At 33.5% G+C, this 17,407-nt stretch overlaps 1 protein-coding gene across 3 annotated transcripts in view; it reads right to left on the reverse strand.

Moving 5' to 3' along the window:
• LOC145684073 (uncharacterized) overlaps window positions 1-17,407 on the reverse strand; it is a 166,686-nt gene that overhangs the window by 63,586 nt on the left and 85,693 nt on the right. For all 3 annotated transcript variants that reach the window (XM_081755929.1, XM_081755928.1, XM_081755927.1), the window contains exon 9: window positions 12,031-12,066. In XM_081755929.1, the coding sequence (XP_081612055.1) occupies window positions 12,031-12,066 (36 nt within the window). The remainder of the gene's footprint in view (window positions 1-12,030; window positions 12,067-17,407) is intronic.

The raw sequence follows: 17,407 nt of genomic DNA on the forward strand, positions 1-17,407 counted from the left end.
TACATGTCTAACTGGTTAATCTTCTCAGTTAATAGAGTTCTTCTTGATTCATCTGAGAGAGCAGCTCCAAGGAGGAAAGCGTTTGATGGCGACATGAATTGGATACCTGGAGCTACTTGGTTGTATGATGAAAACAGTATGTGTTTAATATTTGAGGTTTCATCTCACAGTAAAATGCACAAGGCAAAGTGTACAAGAAAGACAAACATTTTTAGTTAATAGCGCATTGAAGTTCATTGTAGGTGCACATTAACAAGACCTTGATTAAAGGAGTGCAAAAAAGGATACATCAAATATATAAGAAACTAAGTGCTAAAAATTCTCATCGTGGAATGGCGCTGAATATCATACAACTACTTTTGAGCTGTTTTGCAGGGTATAACAAGTGAATTGTAGGAGTATAGAAGTATTATTGGTTCTTTCTCGGTAAGAAAGAACTTAAGTATTCCGCACGAAAAATCAAGATCATGATCTTAGATTACTGGAAAGCCAGTTATCGTAATGTACGAGTACTGTGCTCGTGTGAGTGCTTAGCCGAAGTATATTGAACGTAATTTTGTCGATATAACACACATAATTAGACAACCGACCATTTGATATTCCAATTTCACAAAGTCAGGAAATGACTTGTTTATGTTTGGCCGCAGTGAGCCATACATCTGTTGCCACTGGCATTTCCGTGATGAAGCACGGAAATATTACACACTATTCAGAAAGAACAGTTTAACGAAATGTCTGACCAACGAGCTATATAACTTGTAAAGAATATCACTGCAAAAATAACATTACTCATTAAGGCTACAATGGACCACCATTTGCATTCCTTAGAAGGTAGTCAGTAGTGCTCTCGTATAAGTATCCCTTGAAGCTGTTTTTAGTGATATCATACGAATTATGTGATATTGCAATAAACATACTTTACAAATGTTCATTGTTTAGGATTTCAATGGTCAAATTCTGTTTATATTTGTGTGTGGAACGCTAAATTTTGAAAGAAACTTCACCAATTACTGTCAATGAATTAGATTTCGAATATTCAAAAGAGCTTGATAATAAACACTCAGATTTTCTACGAGCTCTAGCAAATTAGATAAACGATAAGAAAATTTCATAACTGTTGACCATACCTTAATGTGAATAGAATTATGTATTACATTTACATCTAAAGTTGAATTTATATCAAGATCTTATAGTATACACGAATTATTAACATTTAAACATTCAGCATGATTAGAGAAATATACAGATTTAAACACACAAATTCTACCACGAGCAAAGAATGATTTCGAAAAAGTTATTTTATAAACTTGGAAATAACGTTGTATTTGAAATAAAACTCTGGAAGATATAAGAACATTGATATAATACTTGCAAATAACAACAATCTAATGAAAAAAGATTGCGAATATTTATATGTGCAAAAATAAAATTACTTTAGGAAACATATATATTTTAAAATGTTTGTGTTAAACAATTCTTAAAATTTGTTTGTATGAATTCTTTTAAATGTTTTAAATACAGTCCAGTCCAAAACATATCCTCACTTGAAGTTTTGCTGAAACAAGTTTTGCTACTATAATAAGACTCTATTTGAACATGATTGTGCATGCGTTTCGCAATTTCTTTTACACATCTGACATCGATTTCAATATTTTGTGTGATGACGTTTAACTTGTTTCAGTGCCTGTACTCGTTTCGGCATTGACGCAACTAGATTGTCACAAGTGCCTGGCTCGATTTCATGATACCAAACATGAACAATTTTTTTTCAGTTAGTTCCCTTTTATTTGTAATACAATATTTGTTAGTTTAGATGACATAATGACCCACAAATTTTCAATAGCATTTAGGTCCGGTGAATTTGCAGGCCACCACAATCTCTGGATACCAAGATCTGAATACATTTGTTAACAATCTCTCAGCGATGACACGCAGCATTATCGTGTTGGAAAATAAATGGTCCCAAGTTAACTCCACTGAAATCGTCCCTGGCTGTGTATAAGAGTTCCTTTTTTAGTATCCCACAGTATTCCAAACCATCAATTGAACCAACGCACACTTTCAATCTTCCCACTCTCTTTGAAGACATCGCCCCCCAAAACATAACACTACCACTAAACTTTTTTGTTTCTTTTCTTTAGTGCATTCTTTCTGCAACTTCTCTCCAGGCTCCATCCACAATTTTACACCGCTATCATTCCCAAAAACTCTAAATTTCTTCTCATCTGAGAAGATAACTTTCTTCCTATCTTCAGTTGTGCAGTTTCCAAACATTTCTACGAATCGCTTTCTGTCCGTAACGTGTTTGCCTGACAAAAGTGGCTTCCTTACAGGACTTTGCTTCTTAATGTTCATGTCAGAAAGCCGTCGGAGCACTGTTTGATGTGAAACTGACTCCCCTACTTTCTCACTTATTTTAACAGCAATCTGCCTGGAACTTAATTTCCTATCTTACTTAGCAATCCTTTTGATTGTCCTACAGAGTCGGTCGTTTGTCTTCTTTTTACGCCCACATCTATACCTTAAACTTGACATTCCGGTTTCTGCCTGACGTTTCAAAACGTTACCAACTGTTTATGATCAATGAGTAGCATTCTAGCAATTTCCCTGTTAGATATCCCTTCCGAATTCCATGCTAAAATTTTTCCTTGCTTTCGAGGAGACAGGTATTTCGCCTTTTCCATGATATAAATACTGATAATTTCGAGTGAAATTAATATTAAATTACACAAATACACTTCTACAGCACTGTGAAATTCAGAATCGAACATCAGTTCACTCAAAAATCATCACACTAAACCTTCAGTCCATACTTCCAATGCTCTGCTTCCGCAACAACAGCTGAGTCAGAATGGCGGGAAAGTGTTCGAGCGGGAAGTCGTGATTAGCGGAAAAGACCAGGAAATGGTGATTTTTGTAAACTAAAAAGACGCGAATGTCATCTAAAATTCTATTGTTGCTCTAATTTTAAAGTTTTGAAATGAACTGTTTCTGTAATTTTAACTTACTGCATATTACCACATGTTCAGTAATGGGTAAATTCCCGGGAAGATATTTTTCGGGAATATTCCCTGGGAATTTTCCGGGGAAGATTCCCAAAAGTGGAAATTGTCCGGAAATTTATGTAGAATCACAAAGAAAATTGCATTCTATTACTATATTATCATTTCAAAGTTAAATTCGTTTTTATATCATAGTATATTATTACCTTTGTCCCCAGGGGAGTCTTTAGAATGTATATTCTGAACGATGGTATGTTATTTTATTAATAGTTTATTATATTTAGAGAGTACGCAAAATGGATATTTCTTTACAATACGTTCTATAACAGTAAATACAGTATGTTTCAAAAATGTTATAGTAAGTCCACATACTTTTAAACCGCTAAATAGTTTAAATTTACACGTTAGTGGATTTTCTAAACTTCTACTACTGATATTATAAACATATTAATTTTTTAAATGTTGTAAACAAATTAGTTTGGGTAGCTGTCAGAACACACATATCCCACCGTTTTGTCAACATTTGCGCAAAAATATATATGTTCACAATAGTTGCAAGATACTTTCCTGTCTTTATAATTTTGCATGTAACATTGCCATACACGACTTTTCTTCCCGCCCATTTCTCGAAATTCTATGCGTTAATTCACATGTAAAAGAAGTTCGAGTACCTCTTCAGGAATTCGAGTCAGAGAGAGGAGACAGACTGACGTCTATTACTAACGGGGTTCAGGGTTTATTAATAGTACTTTATTTCTACTTCTACATAATTCTACATTACTTTACAAAAAGTTTATTTCCACTATTTATAAATTAGTACATTGCTACTTTTGGCGATTGTTTAGCTTTGGCGGATCAGATTTTGCCCCTACGTTTTTGCAATATTTTATTCCAATGTTGTTGTTTTATGGTTTCATGCGTTAAATTACGTAACTAACATTAAATTTCGACAGCATTGCAGAGCGAGCGTTAGCGAGTGAAGGCGTGTTAGAGCCCCGCAAGGCGCATTGTTTTCAATCTTCGTTACCAACAATTCACTTTCTTTTCTCACATAAATCACTTCGACTTACCTTTACGGTTTGTACAAATCCCCTACTACCAAAAAAAAAAAAAAAAAAAAAAAAAAGTGTTGGATACTCTCTTGACTACTTGAAAACTAATATCAACTCATTTCTTCCGTAAATCATCCTACGTTTTGCTAGTTTTGGCCCCCAATACTAAATAATTACTTTTTTTAATACAAATGGGAAGAAACTAAAAAAAATCATATTATTGATTGTATAAAGTACTGTCAAAATATTTTTAATTTTTTGACCTACAAATTCTTTAAAACCTAGAAGTAAGTCATAATATATAAAAATAAAGTATTTAGTCATTATAGTTCTTATAATTTAGAACATCAAGTAAATATATGGAAATATATTCCTTCCCGGGAATTTTTGGCCCACGGCAAAACCCGGGAATATTCCCATTTTTTAAATTCTTTCCCACCGGGAATATTCTCATTGCCCATGACTACACATGTTAAACAAGACAGGCCAACCTGTTTCCTGACATCTATTCTCTAACAAAATCCATAAAATTAGAGGCAATATCAATGGAATTATTCCTAAGTATATTACGAATTATTTACAATGCCCATTTAACCTAAAACGCATGATAAGAAATAAATTTGTTTAAAAATCTGAAATAAAATATACGTTTAAAGTAAATATTCATAGTGGGGATATTTTTTGGACCGGACTGTAAATACAGAAATAAGTGAAATTATTGATAAGTTATATTTATTCTGTTATAACGCATATACCAAAAGACGATGCACATGAAGATAGAGATATATATTCATATTTAGATGTATCTGATTATAAGAAAAACAACAAATATGGATTGAAATTAGTCAAAACATTTTTGCGAAACTGCATGATGAGCTTAAATGTGTAAATATAGGAAATATAGGTGTTAAATGTAAAAAATATGCTATTAACAGAAAAGAAGGTAACGATGATAAAGAAGATATAGAGAAAAAAGGATTAAATAACGAAAGCAAAAGGAAAAATTCAAACACCGTTAAATCAAAAATATGTTTTAAATCTTCGAAAGATTGTCAATTTGAAGATAAAGAAATTTACGAAATGTATAAAATGTTTAATGTATTTTCACTACGAAAAGAGGAAGTGCCAATGATGTCATATGATGAAAAAAGGTGCGTTTTAGAGGATAAAATATTATCTTAGAGAAGTTAAATTTAGAAACGTATACAATTACGTTTAAATTTAGATTTAACGCTCTTATGAATATTATTGTAGAAATTGGAATTTATTAAATTCACCCGTCCATATTGAGATAGCGCCAAAGCATATCTATCAAAACCTATACGCATATAATCTGTTCAGAATGTATTCAAAATAATTTGCTTTCTCATTTGCGTTTATGTTGAAAACTCACTGTCATTAAACAGTATTGAAATTGGTAATGATATATCTCCTCAACAATGTTATGGCGGTTTAAGGTAGCTTTTATTCGAAGTTAGATCCTAAGCTTGTGATTATTGAAGTTGAAAATGGTAGTTTGTTGTTTCGTGTCTTTGAAAGTAGGAAAATGTAGCACGTCCAGAAAAGAAAAATGCCAATGAAAATTCCTGTGATTACGTAGTCAATATGAGATGAGAGGAGTTTTGTACTTTGCATTTCGAGTAGGCAAGGTATCCTCTTCGTGAACTCCATCTGGATTTCGTAGTGTATCCATATAATAGAGTTTGAGTAAGTGACATCATAAGATTCAAACCTCTTTGGGAGTTTTATATGTAACAAATAAGAGTTTGTACTTTCCTTACGTATTAACAGAGCTGTACCGAAGAAAAGGCCGGAAATCTAATGTCGCGACAATGTTTAAAGTGATTAAGATCCCACGTTGATCTTTTGTATATTTAACTGCATAACGCCGTTTATTATATAATCTTTCTGAAGTGCTAAACCTATCATTGAGTTTTTTCTTGGTCCCTGATGTCATTACACGTTCTTCATTACACGGAAAGATGCAGGGTCCATTAATGTTTGCTTCTGTCCCAAATATTGAGTAAATGTTGAATTCACTATCAATCATTTCAAGCACAGATTAACGGTAATAACCAGGGCCCGGATTTTGTTGACCTAAAATTTTCTAAAAAGTGACCTATAAAATGACACTAAAATTCCTGTAAAATGACCCTAAAATTCACAAAGTTGACCTTAAAACTTGCAGTTTTTTTAAACGTTTATTTCGTTAAAACATTGACATTTTTTTGAATATCTATTGAATTTCAATAATCATTTCTCACACATTTTCAGAAGTTTTGTTTCGGTTAGTTGCAGTCCATTGATCATTTGTGTCTGGTTAAAAAAGCAATAATATTAAAACTAAACTTTGACCAATTTAGTAAATGGCTAAGCATTTCATATTTGAATTACAGATATATAGGCCTATATCCAGTTAAGCAACATATAAACATTTTATAAGCTGTGATACAACAAACTAATTCAGGAACTTTGTAATCGTCTCAAAATTTAGTTCATACCTTATTCGGCATTGCAGTAGATAGCTGTAAACATTTTTACGATTTAATTGAATTAGCAGCCTTAATTATATACGAAGCACCATTTGTTACAAAAAGAACATGGTCATGTTGGACACCTTCAGGCCAAAGTAGGGATATCGATTTATCGAAAAGTCTACATATTGTAAAATGGTTGACAGATTCCAACACTTCACCAGTTAGCAAAAATATTTTGCTAGGTTCGGCGGCTTTCATTGCCCTAATAATAATATTGACTATAGGGCTATAGCGTTTCTCCACATCACTAGTCTGTCTATAGAAACAAAAATTTTCTGAGTCCAAAGTTCCTCTCTTATTTTTCTTATTGTGTCCTCGTTACATTTTGGCATGCATTTTCCCCCTAAGATTCGTTCCAACGACCTGTATGACGTTCCAGGAAATCCCGCAATTTCACATTGTTGAATTTCCAAAGAGGAATATTTGAAGACACAAAAACTTCACACAACTCTTTTGAAAACTGAGGATTTGCCTTTACTATTCGAAGCACTCTCCACAAGTAACAACTGCGAACACTTGGTTTTATGTTTGGTTTCAACTGCACGTAAATGTTTTTCGCTTCTGATATGCTTTAGCACAGTGTATCTTTTCTCTGCTGTCACTTTTCTTCACATACCTTGCAAAACAATATTGTCCTGTCAGTACTAAAAACATCCTCACCAAATTCAGAAACAATCTGTCTTAAATGAGAAGCTGTAGATGGTTTAGGTCTCGGCATTCTACATACTCAAAGCATCAATTGATTCTCGAGTTGAAACTAGGAAGCGAACTTATTCGCAAGTGTAGATTGTATACACGAGAATAATAGATAAAAACCCCGTTTAAAATCTTTGTACGTTTTCTAATCTATTTTTAGTTATTCACGTAGTCATATTCTTTGTGGTAAACAACCTACAACCATCTGCTTTGGCCACTTACGATCCCCCATCCCTCGTCAACCAGCTACAGCTTAGTGTTCATTGACTTGTTAGGAATGCAGCTTTTCCACCCCAACAATCAGGAAGCAGAAAAAAAGATAATTTAACTTCGTGTTTTTAAATCCGTAAACAGTTTTCATTTTAAGATTTCCTTATGTAGAAGAAAAAGACCATAAGTGACCTAAAAGTTACCTTAAAATATTAAAAATTGACCTGAAACTTCAAAACTGCAAAAAGTGACCAAAAGTTGACCCTAAAAAAATATTTTTAGAACCAAGAGTTGATGGATATCGTTTTTATTTGAACTTGTCTTGTCCTATGCGTAACAGAAAAAAGTTGACTTGTCAACAAGATCCGGGCCCTGGTAATAACAGACGTGGATGGATGTTGTTCAGAAAAATAATTCACTACTGAGAAATATGCAACCACGTGCAACTTCCGCAAATTAATTGTGGACTGTAATAGTGGTAAGTGTTACATCCTTAAAAACAAAATAAAGTAGCCCAATACATTATTTTCTCGTGAATATATCTTTAACCCTGAAATACGCGCGCGGGCTACTATTGTAGCCCAGCGTTTTTGTTTTCCTTGCTGCAAAGTAGCTCGAGATGTTAACACAAGGGGAGTTTGTGTACCTTTCTATCAACTATCATTCTGCACGTGTGTGCTCGATCGTAAAATGGAAAGGAGCTCATTGTGTTTCTGCTTGAAAGTTTCATGAGGTACGCATGTAGCCCGCGCGACTATTGTTATCATGAGTGTTCCAAAACGTCGGAAGTTTTCTCATCATAGTTTCAGTGCTGATAAGATGGTCAATGAGTCTGCAAAATGACGGTTCTGATGAGGAATGTTTTCTAGATGGTGATAGTGATGGTGAAGAACATTTTGAGACCGAAGAAGAACATTTTTCGGACACTGAAATACTTAGTGAAAATTGAGAAGCTGTGACTGAGAATTCCGGACGACAGACATCACCGATACCTGTTGATGATGCGTAGTAAAGACAGTTGTCAAGTGAACTATTACGTAGCAAAAGACAATTTCCAAAGGGAAAAAAGACACTCCTACTCATAATATTCGCACCCGTGCTCATACTATTGTGCTTCGTTTTCCGGAACCTAACGGTGAGGATAGGTCTGTTGTCGAAAGTTGAATGTCTAGAATTGCTTTTAGATGCAAACATTTTGAGACGTATAGATGATTGTACCACATTTACATTGACAGACTTAGAAAGGGAGTTGTACGTGACCGTGATGCAAAACTTACAGACGACACAGGAATAGATGCCTTTATTGTTTTTTTGAAACTTTTGATGACTGGTCAATGCTTGGAGGAAAGGGAGCATTGGCCACTCATCACTTGGGTACAGAAGATGATTAGAGGGTCATGAATAGGAAAACAGAAAAAGAAAAATATATGAGTGTAAATAGCATTTGTATAATTATGCAAAATAGTAATCAAACTTTGATAGCAAGAAATCATAGAAAAATACTTCACTGAAACAGTATGTTTTGTGGAAAATAAGTTTATTTGTAAGCTTCGTTTGTAAAGGTTTTGTAAAATTATAAATATTTTTTAAAGAATTCTGACAGATATGTTTACGATAAAGAAAAGTTAAAATGAGCCAGATTGGTACATTTATTGCTAAATACAATTAACTTTTACAGTTTTAATCGTGTATTACTTTTGAAAAAATGAATATAGTTGGTCTTCTTTATAGATACATACCTTACAAAATAAAGATATTTCTCAAATCTATATTATAAAATTGAAAGTGACTATGTTTGTGACTTTTAATCTCTTGAACCGCCCTACCGATCTCGATGAAATTTTCAACGTAGAAGCGGTTCTGGCCTGGGAGTGCTTTTAGTTATTTACTTTGACGATATATCTTATAGCAGGAAGAGGTGGGGGAGATAGATAAAATAAATAAAACTTAATAACTCTTGAACCACCCGACCGATCTTGATGAAATTTTAAATGTAGATGAGGTTCGGGACTGGCATTTTGTTTTTCATTTCACTTTAGCGGAGCAACTTAGTGAGGGGTTGGTGAGTGGGATATACCAAAATCAATAAATATAAAAATATAAAAAACTATGTTTGTGAATTAATAACTTTTGAACTACCCGATCGATCTCAATCAAATTTTCAACATATATCAAGTTGTAATCTGAAAAGTGTTTTATCATTTCATTTTGACAATAGATCTTAGGGTAGGAAACGTGAGGAAGGGAAATATATGAAAATTAATAAAAATTAATAACTCTTGAACCACCCGACCGATCTTGATCAAACATTCAACAAAGATAAGATTTGGTCCTGAGATGTTTCTGTTTTCACTTCACTTTTACAGTGAAATGAAGAGAATGGGGAGGGGAGATATATGTCAGAAAAGTAAAAATAAAAGTAACTTGTTGTGACTTCATCACGCTTAAACCACCCGTCAGATCTTAAAAAATATATCAACATAAATGAGACTAGGACGTGAAGTGGGTGGTTTTTATCATATCACTTTAACGACAGAACTTAGGAGAGGGGAAGGGGATGGGAGAAATCAATGAAAATAAATAAAACTTAATAATTCTTGAACCACCAGACCGATCTTGATAAAAATTTCAACATAGATAAGGTTTGTCCCTGCCATGTTTTCGTCATTTCGCATTTACGGTGCAACCTAGGGGAGATAAAAGTGGGATATGTATGTAAAAAGAATCAAAATGAAAGTGACTGTCTTTGTGACTTTATCACGCTTTAAACACGGGACCGATCTTAATCAAATTTTCAATATGGTTGAAGTTCGGGCCTGGAATGGTTTTTATCATATCACTTTGACGGTAGAACTTAGGGGTTGGAGAGGAAGGGACAGATATATACATAAAAATAAATAAAACTTAATAATTCTTGAACCACCCAATCGATCTCGACAAATTTTCAATATAGATGACGTTTGTGCTTGGGATAATGTTTATGATTCAACTCTGACGGTGCAACGTAGGGGAGGAGGAGGCAGAGGATGAGATATATGTAAAAAGTTAAAAATTAAAGTAACTGTCATTGTGACTTCACTCTTGAACCACCTGACCGATCTCGATTAAATTTTCAACGTAGATAAGGTTCGGGATGTGATGGCATTTATCTATTCGCTTTGACTATAGAACTTATTGGAGGAAGTAGGAGGAGAGATATATAAAAATAAACAAAACTTAACTCTTGAACCACCGGACCGACGAAGATCAAATTTTGAACTTAGGTGAAGCATAAACCTGAGATGATTTTTGTCATATCTCTTTGACGATGTAGCTTAAAGGGAGGGAAATACCATTACAAAAGATAGAAAATAAACGATATTAGTGTCGAATGTATAGTTTCGGAGGTCGCTGAGATAAACAGTGACGTTTCTAATGTCATATAAATCCAAATTCAGTCCCGCAAAAATTGTAGGATGGGATATATATATATATATATATATATATATATATATATATATATATATATATATATATATATATATATATATATATATATAAGCAAAATGAACGATATCGGAGAACATTTTAGTAATAGTAAAAAGTGATTGACTAACGAATGATATTACTATCTTACTTAATTTAAGCCAGCAAAGCGGGTAATATATGCTAGTTGTATATCAAAACTTTAAAACAGTTTATAAATACAACCACTATCTATTTCACAAAAATCAGCGCGCGTATTTTATTGTTAATATAATCATAAAATCATCACTGGGAAGTATTGACGAGAAAATGGCGTTTCTAACACAAATCTATTCTTCAAACTGTTGTAAAAAAATAAAAGCATTATGGTACACAAACATTCACAGGTTAAATAGACATAGAACATAAAATCTTTTACGCGCTATTACAGCGTACCAGTAGGAAGAATATAAATAGTAATATGTAGAAATTTTTAGAGCATTCATCCCTTATAACCTCCTCATTGTTGCAGGGTAAAATATATGATTTCGGTGTGCTAAACCCTGGTTCTATTCGTAGTAGTAAAACTTTGGATTCCACGGTTAAGTGCAAGTACAGTTCTCAAACATTTCTAAACTACAAACAACTTGAACAATAGAGTTAATATTCGGAACAGTTTCCTTTATAGGAAATGTGAAATTATTGAGTTATTCATAAAGTAATCAATATTATATCGTGTCTTATAGGAATGTATGCAGCACACACCAATTATTATAATAGATGTTTATGTAATTTGGGGGTTTGGTAACTTTTGAATAATTTAATTTTGTTCAATAATATGTTAAATTTGCTTCAAAATTGATAGGTATTTGTTGCAATGCTATTAAAATTGTTCTGAATATACTTGAAAGTAGATTGTATAAGTAATATCGAATGTGTTAATTGTTGCAGTTTCATATTAAAGTGGTGTATAAAGTGCTACGATTCCTTTCTTTGCTAAAAAAATGCAGAGTAACAAATTATTTTAATAGTTTTTGCTATATTGCGATTTCTTACACGGTAACTTAAACATATATTTGTGATACTTACTTCCTCTCATGACATCTTCTTTAGAATCATAAATAGCTGTACAGAACAGAATAAACAGAATTGTGTTATTTCAAAATGATTTAAATATCTCTACCCAGAAACAAAACTCACAAAAAAAGGTTACTGAGACATTTAGCATTATTATAAAGTGTACGAATAATTAATATTTTGGGGGAAAGTGTATAAGAAAGACAAATAAGTATTCTGAGTAGCACGTTGTAGTTAAGTCAGATTTCATATATAGAAAGATTATTTGAAGAAGTGTGAAGAGGTATATATCAAACTTATATGGAAATCAGTTCTAAGAATCATCAATTTTAAATAGCGTTGTATATCATGTAACGACTTTTGAAATGTTACCACGGTATAATAAATGAACTGGAAACACAATTCTTACCATTTCTTCGTTTTATCAAAGATTTTAACATAAACATTTCTTTACGAGCTATCAAAAGCAAAAGGTTAGACTAATACAAAGCAACTTATCGTAATTTTAAAATACTGTGCTCGTGTGTGTGGTTTTCCGTCCAACGTTGATTGTGAGTTAGTTGATACAATTGCGAACACGTACTGACAATCGACCAGTTTATCAGGGAATTTAACAGTTTCAAAAGATGACACACTTCTTAAATGTAGGAACGCCGTGGATCGTATATCTTATTGACAATTATGTTTCTATGAAGAAAGACTGAAACATAATAAACCCCTCACATACGGCAAGTTGTTAAAATTCGCTAATTAGTGTGGTATAACCAGAAATGCTTTGTATAAAATCTCACAAAAGCACTAACATTTTCCCTTGAACCTCTAATGTGCCACGTTCGTCATTCTTCAAAAAATAGACAGTGGTGCTCTCATATGAGTATCACTTGGATTTGCCTTTAGAGATATCGAATTTGAATTTTATGTTATTTCAATGAAATTGTTTTTCAATGTGTATTTTTAATATTTTAATGGAAGAATTGCAGCTAAATACTAATGTGCGCATGGATGATTATAATTATTGAGGAAATATCACCAATGAAAGTTAAGTATTTCATTGTACTGTGAACAGCACATGAACTGTGTTTTGATAAGATTTGCATACTAAATTTTTGCGTCAATTTATGAATATTTTATCATTTAATTAGGGATTTACATATGTAGTTTATTGGAATTTGCATGCAGATCAATATATCTGTGAGCACCTACACCAAAATGTTCAAACCTTCCTCAGAAAAAAGGAAATATCTTCTATTTTGTTTCAAGTGAGTACGTGACATGGTGTATGCTAGGCCAACAATAATGTATCCGTTTCTTAGTCGTTTTCTTCCTTACTCGCCGAAAGGTATATTTGTATATGTGTGACGGGGTGTATCTTCTTATTTTGACATTCATTTTTTTCTGATTCATTGACGTTCGTATCTAGGTTCTGATTTTCAAAAGTGGACTCATAGGATCATAGTAATTCCCCTTGATTTGTCGCTCAATAGTTTCAGAACTGAATGGCATGGTTTTGAGACATACGTATTTGGTGTTTGAATTAAAACGTTTAGTGTTTATGAACAAAATAAAAAAAAACACTGGAGTTTGTGTCTTATCATGTCAATGAAATTGTTTTTCAATGTGTATTTTTAATACTTTAATGGATGAATTGCAGCTAAATACTAATGTGCGCATGGATGAATATAATTATTGAGGAAATATCACCAATGAAAGTTGAGTATTTCATTGTACTGTGAACAGCACATGAACTGTGTTTTGATAAGATTTGCATACTAAATTTTTGCGTCAATTTATGAATATTTTATCATTTAATTAGGGATTTACATATGTAGTTTATTGGAATTTGCATACGTATCAGCGGGAGCAGATAACTTTTATTGGTATTTTCATGTATATATATTGTTTATTTTGAGTATGTAATTGAACATTGACTAACAACAGGACGGGACATCATATTGGTCCAACGATATTTTAATATTATTTAAAATTTACTTCGAAGAAGATAGAACATTCTAGACTTCAGATACGCTATTTTGCTTGCAGAGAGGCAGAGAAGGCCTCAGAGAGAAAAAAAACATTAAGAAAGCTTGCGTTTCTAACGGAGCCTTGGTCTACCGCAGCGTGGGAAGAAATAGTGAATCAATGTAGCTATCTTTATTTGGGGTAAAATAACTATGAGCTCCACTCTTCGCATATATGCAGAGCTAGTCTCAATTCCTAGTGTATTTATAGGTAGGAACATACACTGACACTAGAGAGACACTATGTCCGCAAGTAGAATGGTTTCAGAGCAATAAAATTTTTGGCGTATCTGTGGCAAAGTTGATGATACAAAGAGGTGCTAGATTTTCAAGACACGCCTACTTTTCGCGTTCTAGTCACTGGAAGCGTCCCTTGGTCAACGAACTGCCGTCAGAGAGGAGGAAGTTGACAAATTTGAAATTTTGGACGAGTTGATTTTAGTCCTAGTTGTAGTCGTCCAGAATACTGTTTGTAATAGTACAGAAACATCCGTAAGATGTCTCTGTTAAAAGATTATTTTCGTCTGCTCCGCTGGTACATGATTTGCTATAATAGTATGCGTTATGATATGTAAATAAACTTTCTGGATGTACCCGTAGTATTTAGATATATTTAGATCGATATGTAATTTGAATAATATTAATGGCTTGTACTAATGGCAGTGATAGGCCTGGTTGATGATTGTGAGAAGTATTCAAAAGACTAACACAAACCTCAGTTTTTTTAACATCAACGAGATTCACTACTGTTTGTTAGAGAAGAGAACTCTCAAATGGTATTATTATACTTATTTTCATGTGTCAGTCTACGACAGCCTTGTTTAGGACTCATTTAACATATTAGCATTTGTGTAGTATATTTAAATTGTGTATTTAGCATGAGTAACCATATAATAATCAAAATCCTTCAATGCATCAATTTCAGTGGTATGCTATATTCAATGTCACTTGGACAAAAAGTTACACGTGTCGCCACTAGGTGGTTCCACTTGTCAAGCCAAGTACGTGAACCTGTGGAGTGACCAAGTTTAAATGATTTTGTTGTTTATTTAAATATTGCTAATAAGTACAGCACAGTGTTAGTGAATGTTATACACAAGATTAAACTTAGTAATTAAGCTATTAAACACATATAGTGTCTGTTAACGATGTAATTGGAGTGAGTCATAAAATACAGAAAAACATGAAAAACTGTTCAATATCGGAAGTAAGTAGGTCATTGGAAGCCTACAGGTGAGTGATGTCCCTTCCCCACCTATTTTGGGAAAGCGGGCAATAGTGTTTTGGCCCAACACAAAGGTTCCAGCAAACAATGAACTTCAGTTGAATAAAACAGTACGGGACACAACCAGAGAGGCAGTCTTTCTTGAATATTCGAATCGCGAACTTCGGTCACGAAACTCTTAGTTTTATTTTAACCGACAGTCACGTTGAAATATTGAAATCGACAACATCGGTCGTGCTAAGCTCTGTGGTCGAAAGGCAGTGTGTTAGTTTAAAAGTAAATACATTGTGAGTGTGTTTTACGAAATGAGCACTTAAAAGCTAGTTACTGTCATATAATCTACGTTTACACTGAACTCATTTTCTAGTGGAATGAGAGTGTAGGAAGTACTCCTAACAGTTAAGAAGGTGCGGTTTGCGGAAATGTCAGCGAGTTGATATTACATTAAGTAAAACATGTACAAAAGTTGCAAGTGTGAAGAGACATTGCTTCATTGTATGTTTTGTGAAGTGCTTCGCACAAGTATTAACTTTTTCAATCATACGTCAAGCGCCGTGTCACATGTTTAACATTATGTGCGGAGATTACTGAATTTAATTATAGTATTGGTAAAGACAAACTCTATGCTTGATTCTTTAGGCAATGACCAGTACTATAATACCGTACAGTTTATTTAAATAACGTTTGGTACAAGAACTGAGCATTTACCCTTGTACGAGTTAGGCGCGTTTAGCAGAAATAAAAGTGCAGTGCGTCATATAATGGAGAACTAGTGTGAACTTTCATCACATATTCAACGATTCGCTAGTACCATCGCACAGAGGACTACCCGCTGAACCGCAACTGATGCAGCAGAACTCCGATGTTAGAGGGAGAATGACCGGTAAAAGAGCATAGCAGCACAACAGAGGAAGAAGGAGGATGGTCACCAAATACGGAAGAAACGCTACAGTGAAGAGTAGGAAGTGTTAACATGCAGAGACACTGCAAGAGAGAAGAGAGATCAGCGCAATTACAATAACCGTGCACGAACAATTAAAATGAGATCTCTTAAAGTGTGATTTAAAATTTCAAAAGGAAATATTATTATATTTTTTTTTCTTTTTTTTTTCGGGTCTCAGTGCGAGACCGCACGCGCGTGTGCTCTTGTATAATACAATATTCTGTGTATTTGGAATGTTGGAGAGGTGCATTAAAAGGATTACCACAGGAATTTTGAACTTCTCTTTCTTTACAACAGTGTGGCTGCAAGGTATGTGTTACCCTTTTTCTGTCTATTTGTTTCCTTTTCAGGCCAGATGCTGGGATTATCAATGAGTCGTGAATACGACGTGCGTATTTTGGGTAACATTCACATTCAGGATGGTTGTTAAAACCACGGGTTCCTTGAAAATTAGAGTTTCATGCTACAGAGAACATTGTCTAACTTTTCTAAATTTTAATTTATTTTAAATAAGACTCTACCGACTGATCTAAATTCATTAAATTAACTTTGTGAGTGGAGGTTGCATTAATTTAGAGTAATTTTGAGTGTGCATGTGAAGTCTCCTCCCACATTTCCATTCCAGTATATTAATTATTTTGTTAAATTTATTCATCACATGCAATCATCCTTCCTCCCGTTCACAGTACATTGGGACTTGATGCATGCAGATCAATATATCTGTGAGCACCTACGCCAAAATGTTCAAACCTTCCTCAGAAAAAAGGAAATATCTTCTATTTTGTTTCAAGTGAGTACGTGACATGGTGTATGCTAGGCCAACAATAATGTATCCGTTTCTTAGTCGTTTTCTTCCTTACTCGCCGAAAGGTATATTTGTATATGTGTGACGGGGTGTATCTTCTTATTTTGACATTCATTTTTTTCTGATTCATTGACGTTCGTATCTAGGTTCTGATTGTCAAAATTATAGTCATATGATCATAGTAATTCCCCTTGATTTTGTCGCTCAATAGTTTCAGAACTGAATGACATGGTTTTGAGACATACGTATATGGTGTTTGAAATAAAACGTTTAGTGTTTATGAACAAAATAAAAAAAAACACTGGAGTTTGTGTCTTGTCATGTCAATGAAATTGTTTTTCAATGTGTATTTTTAATACTTTAATGGATGAATTGCAGCTAAATACTAATGTGCGCAT

This window comes from Thermobia domestica, chromosome 4, assembly GCF_964235325.1.
Source record: "Thermobia domestica chromosome 4, izTheDome1.hap1.1, whole genome shotgun sequence".
Classification (NCBI taxonomy): Eukaryota; Metazoa; Arthropoda; class Insecta; order Zygentoma; family Lepismatidae; genus Thermobia; species Thermobia domestica.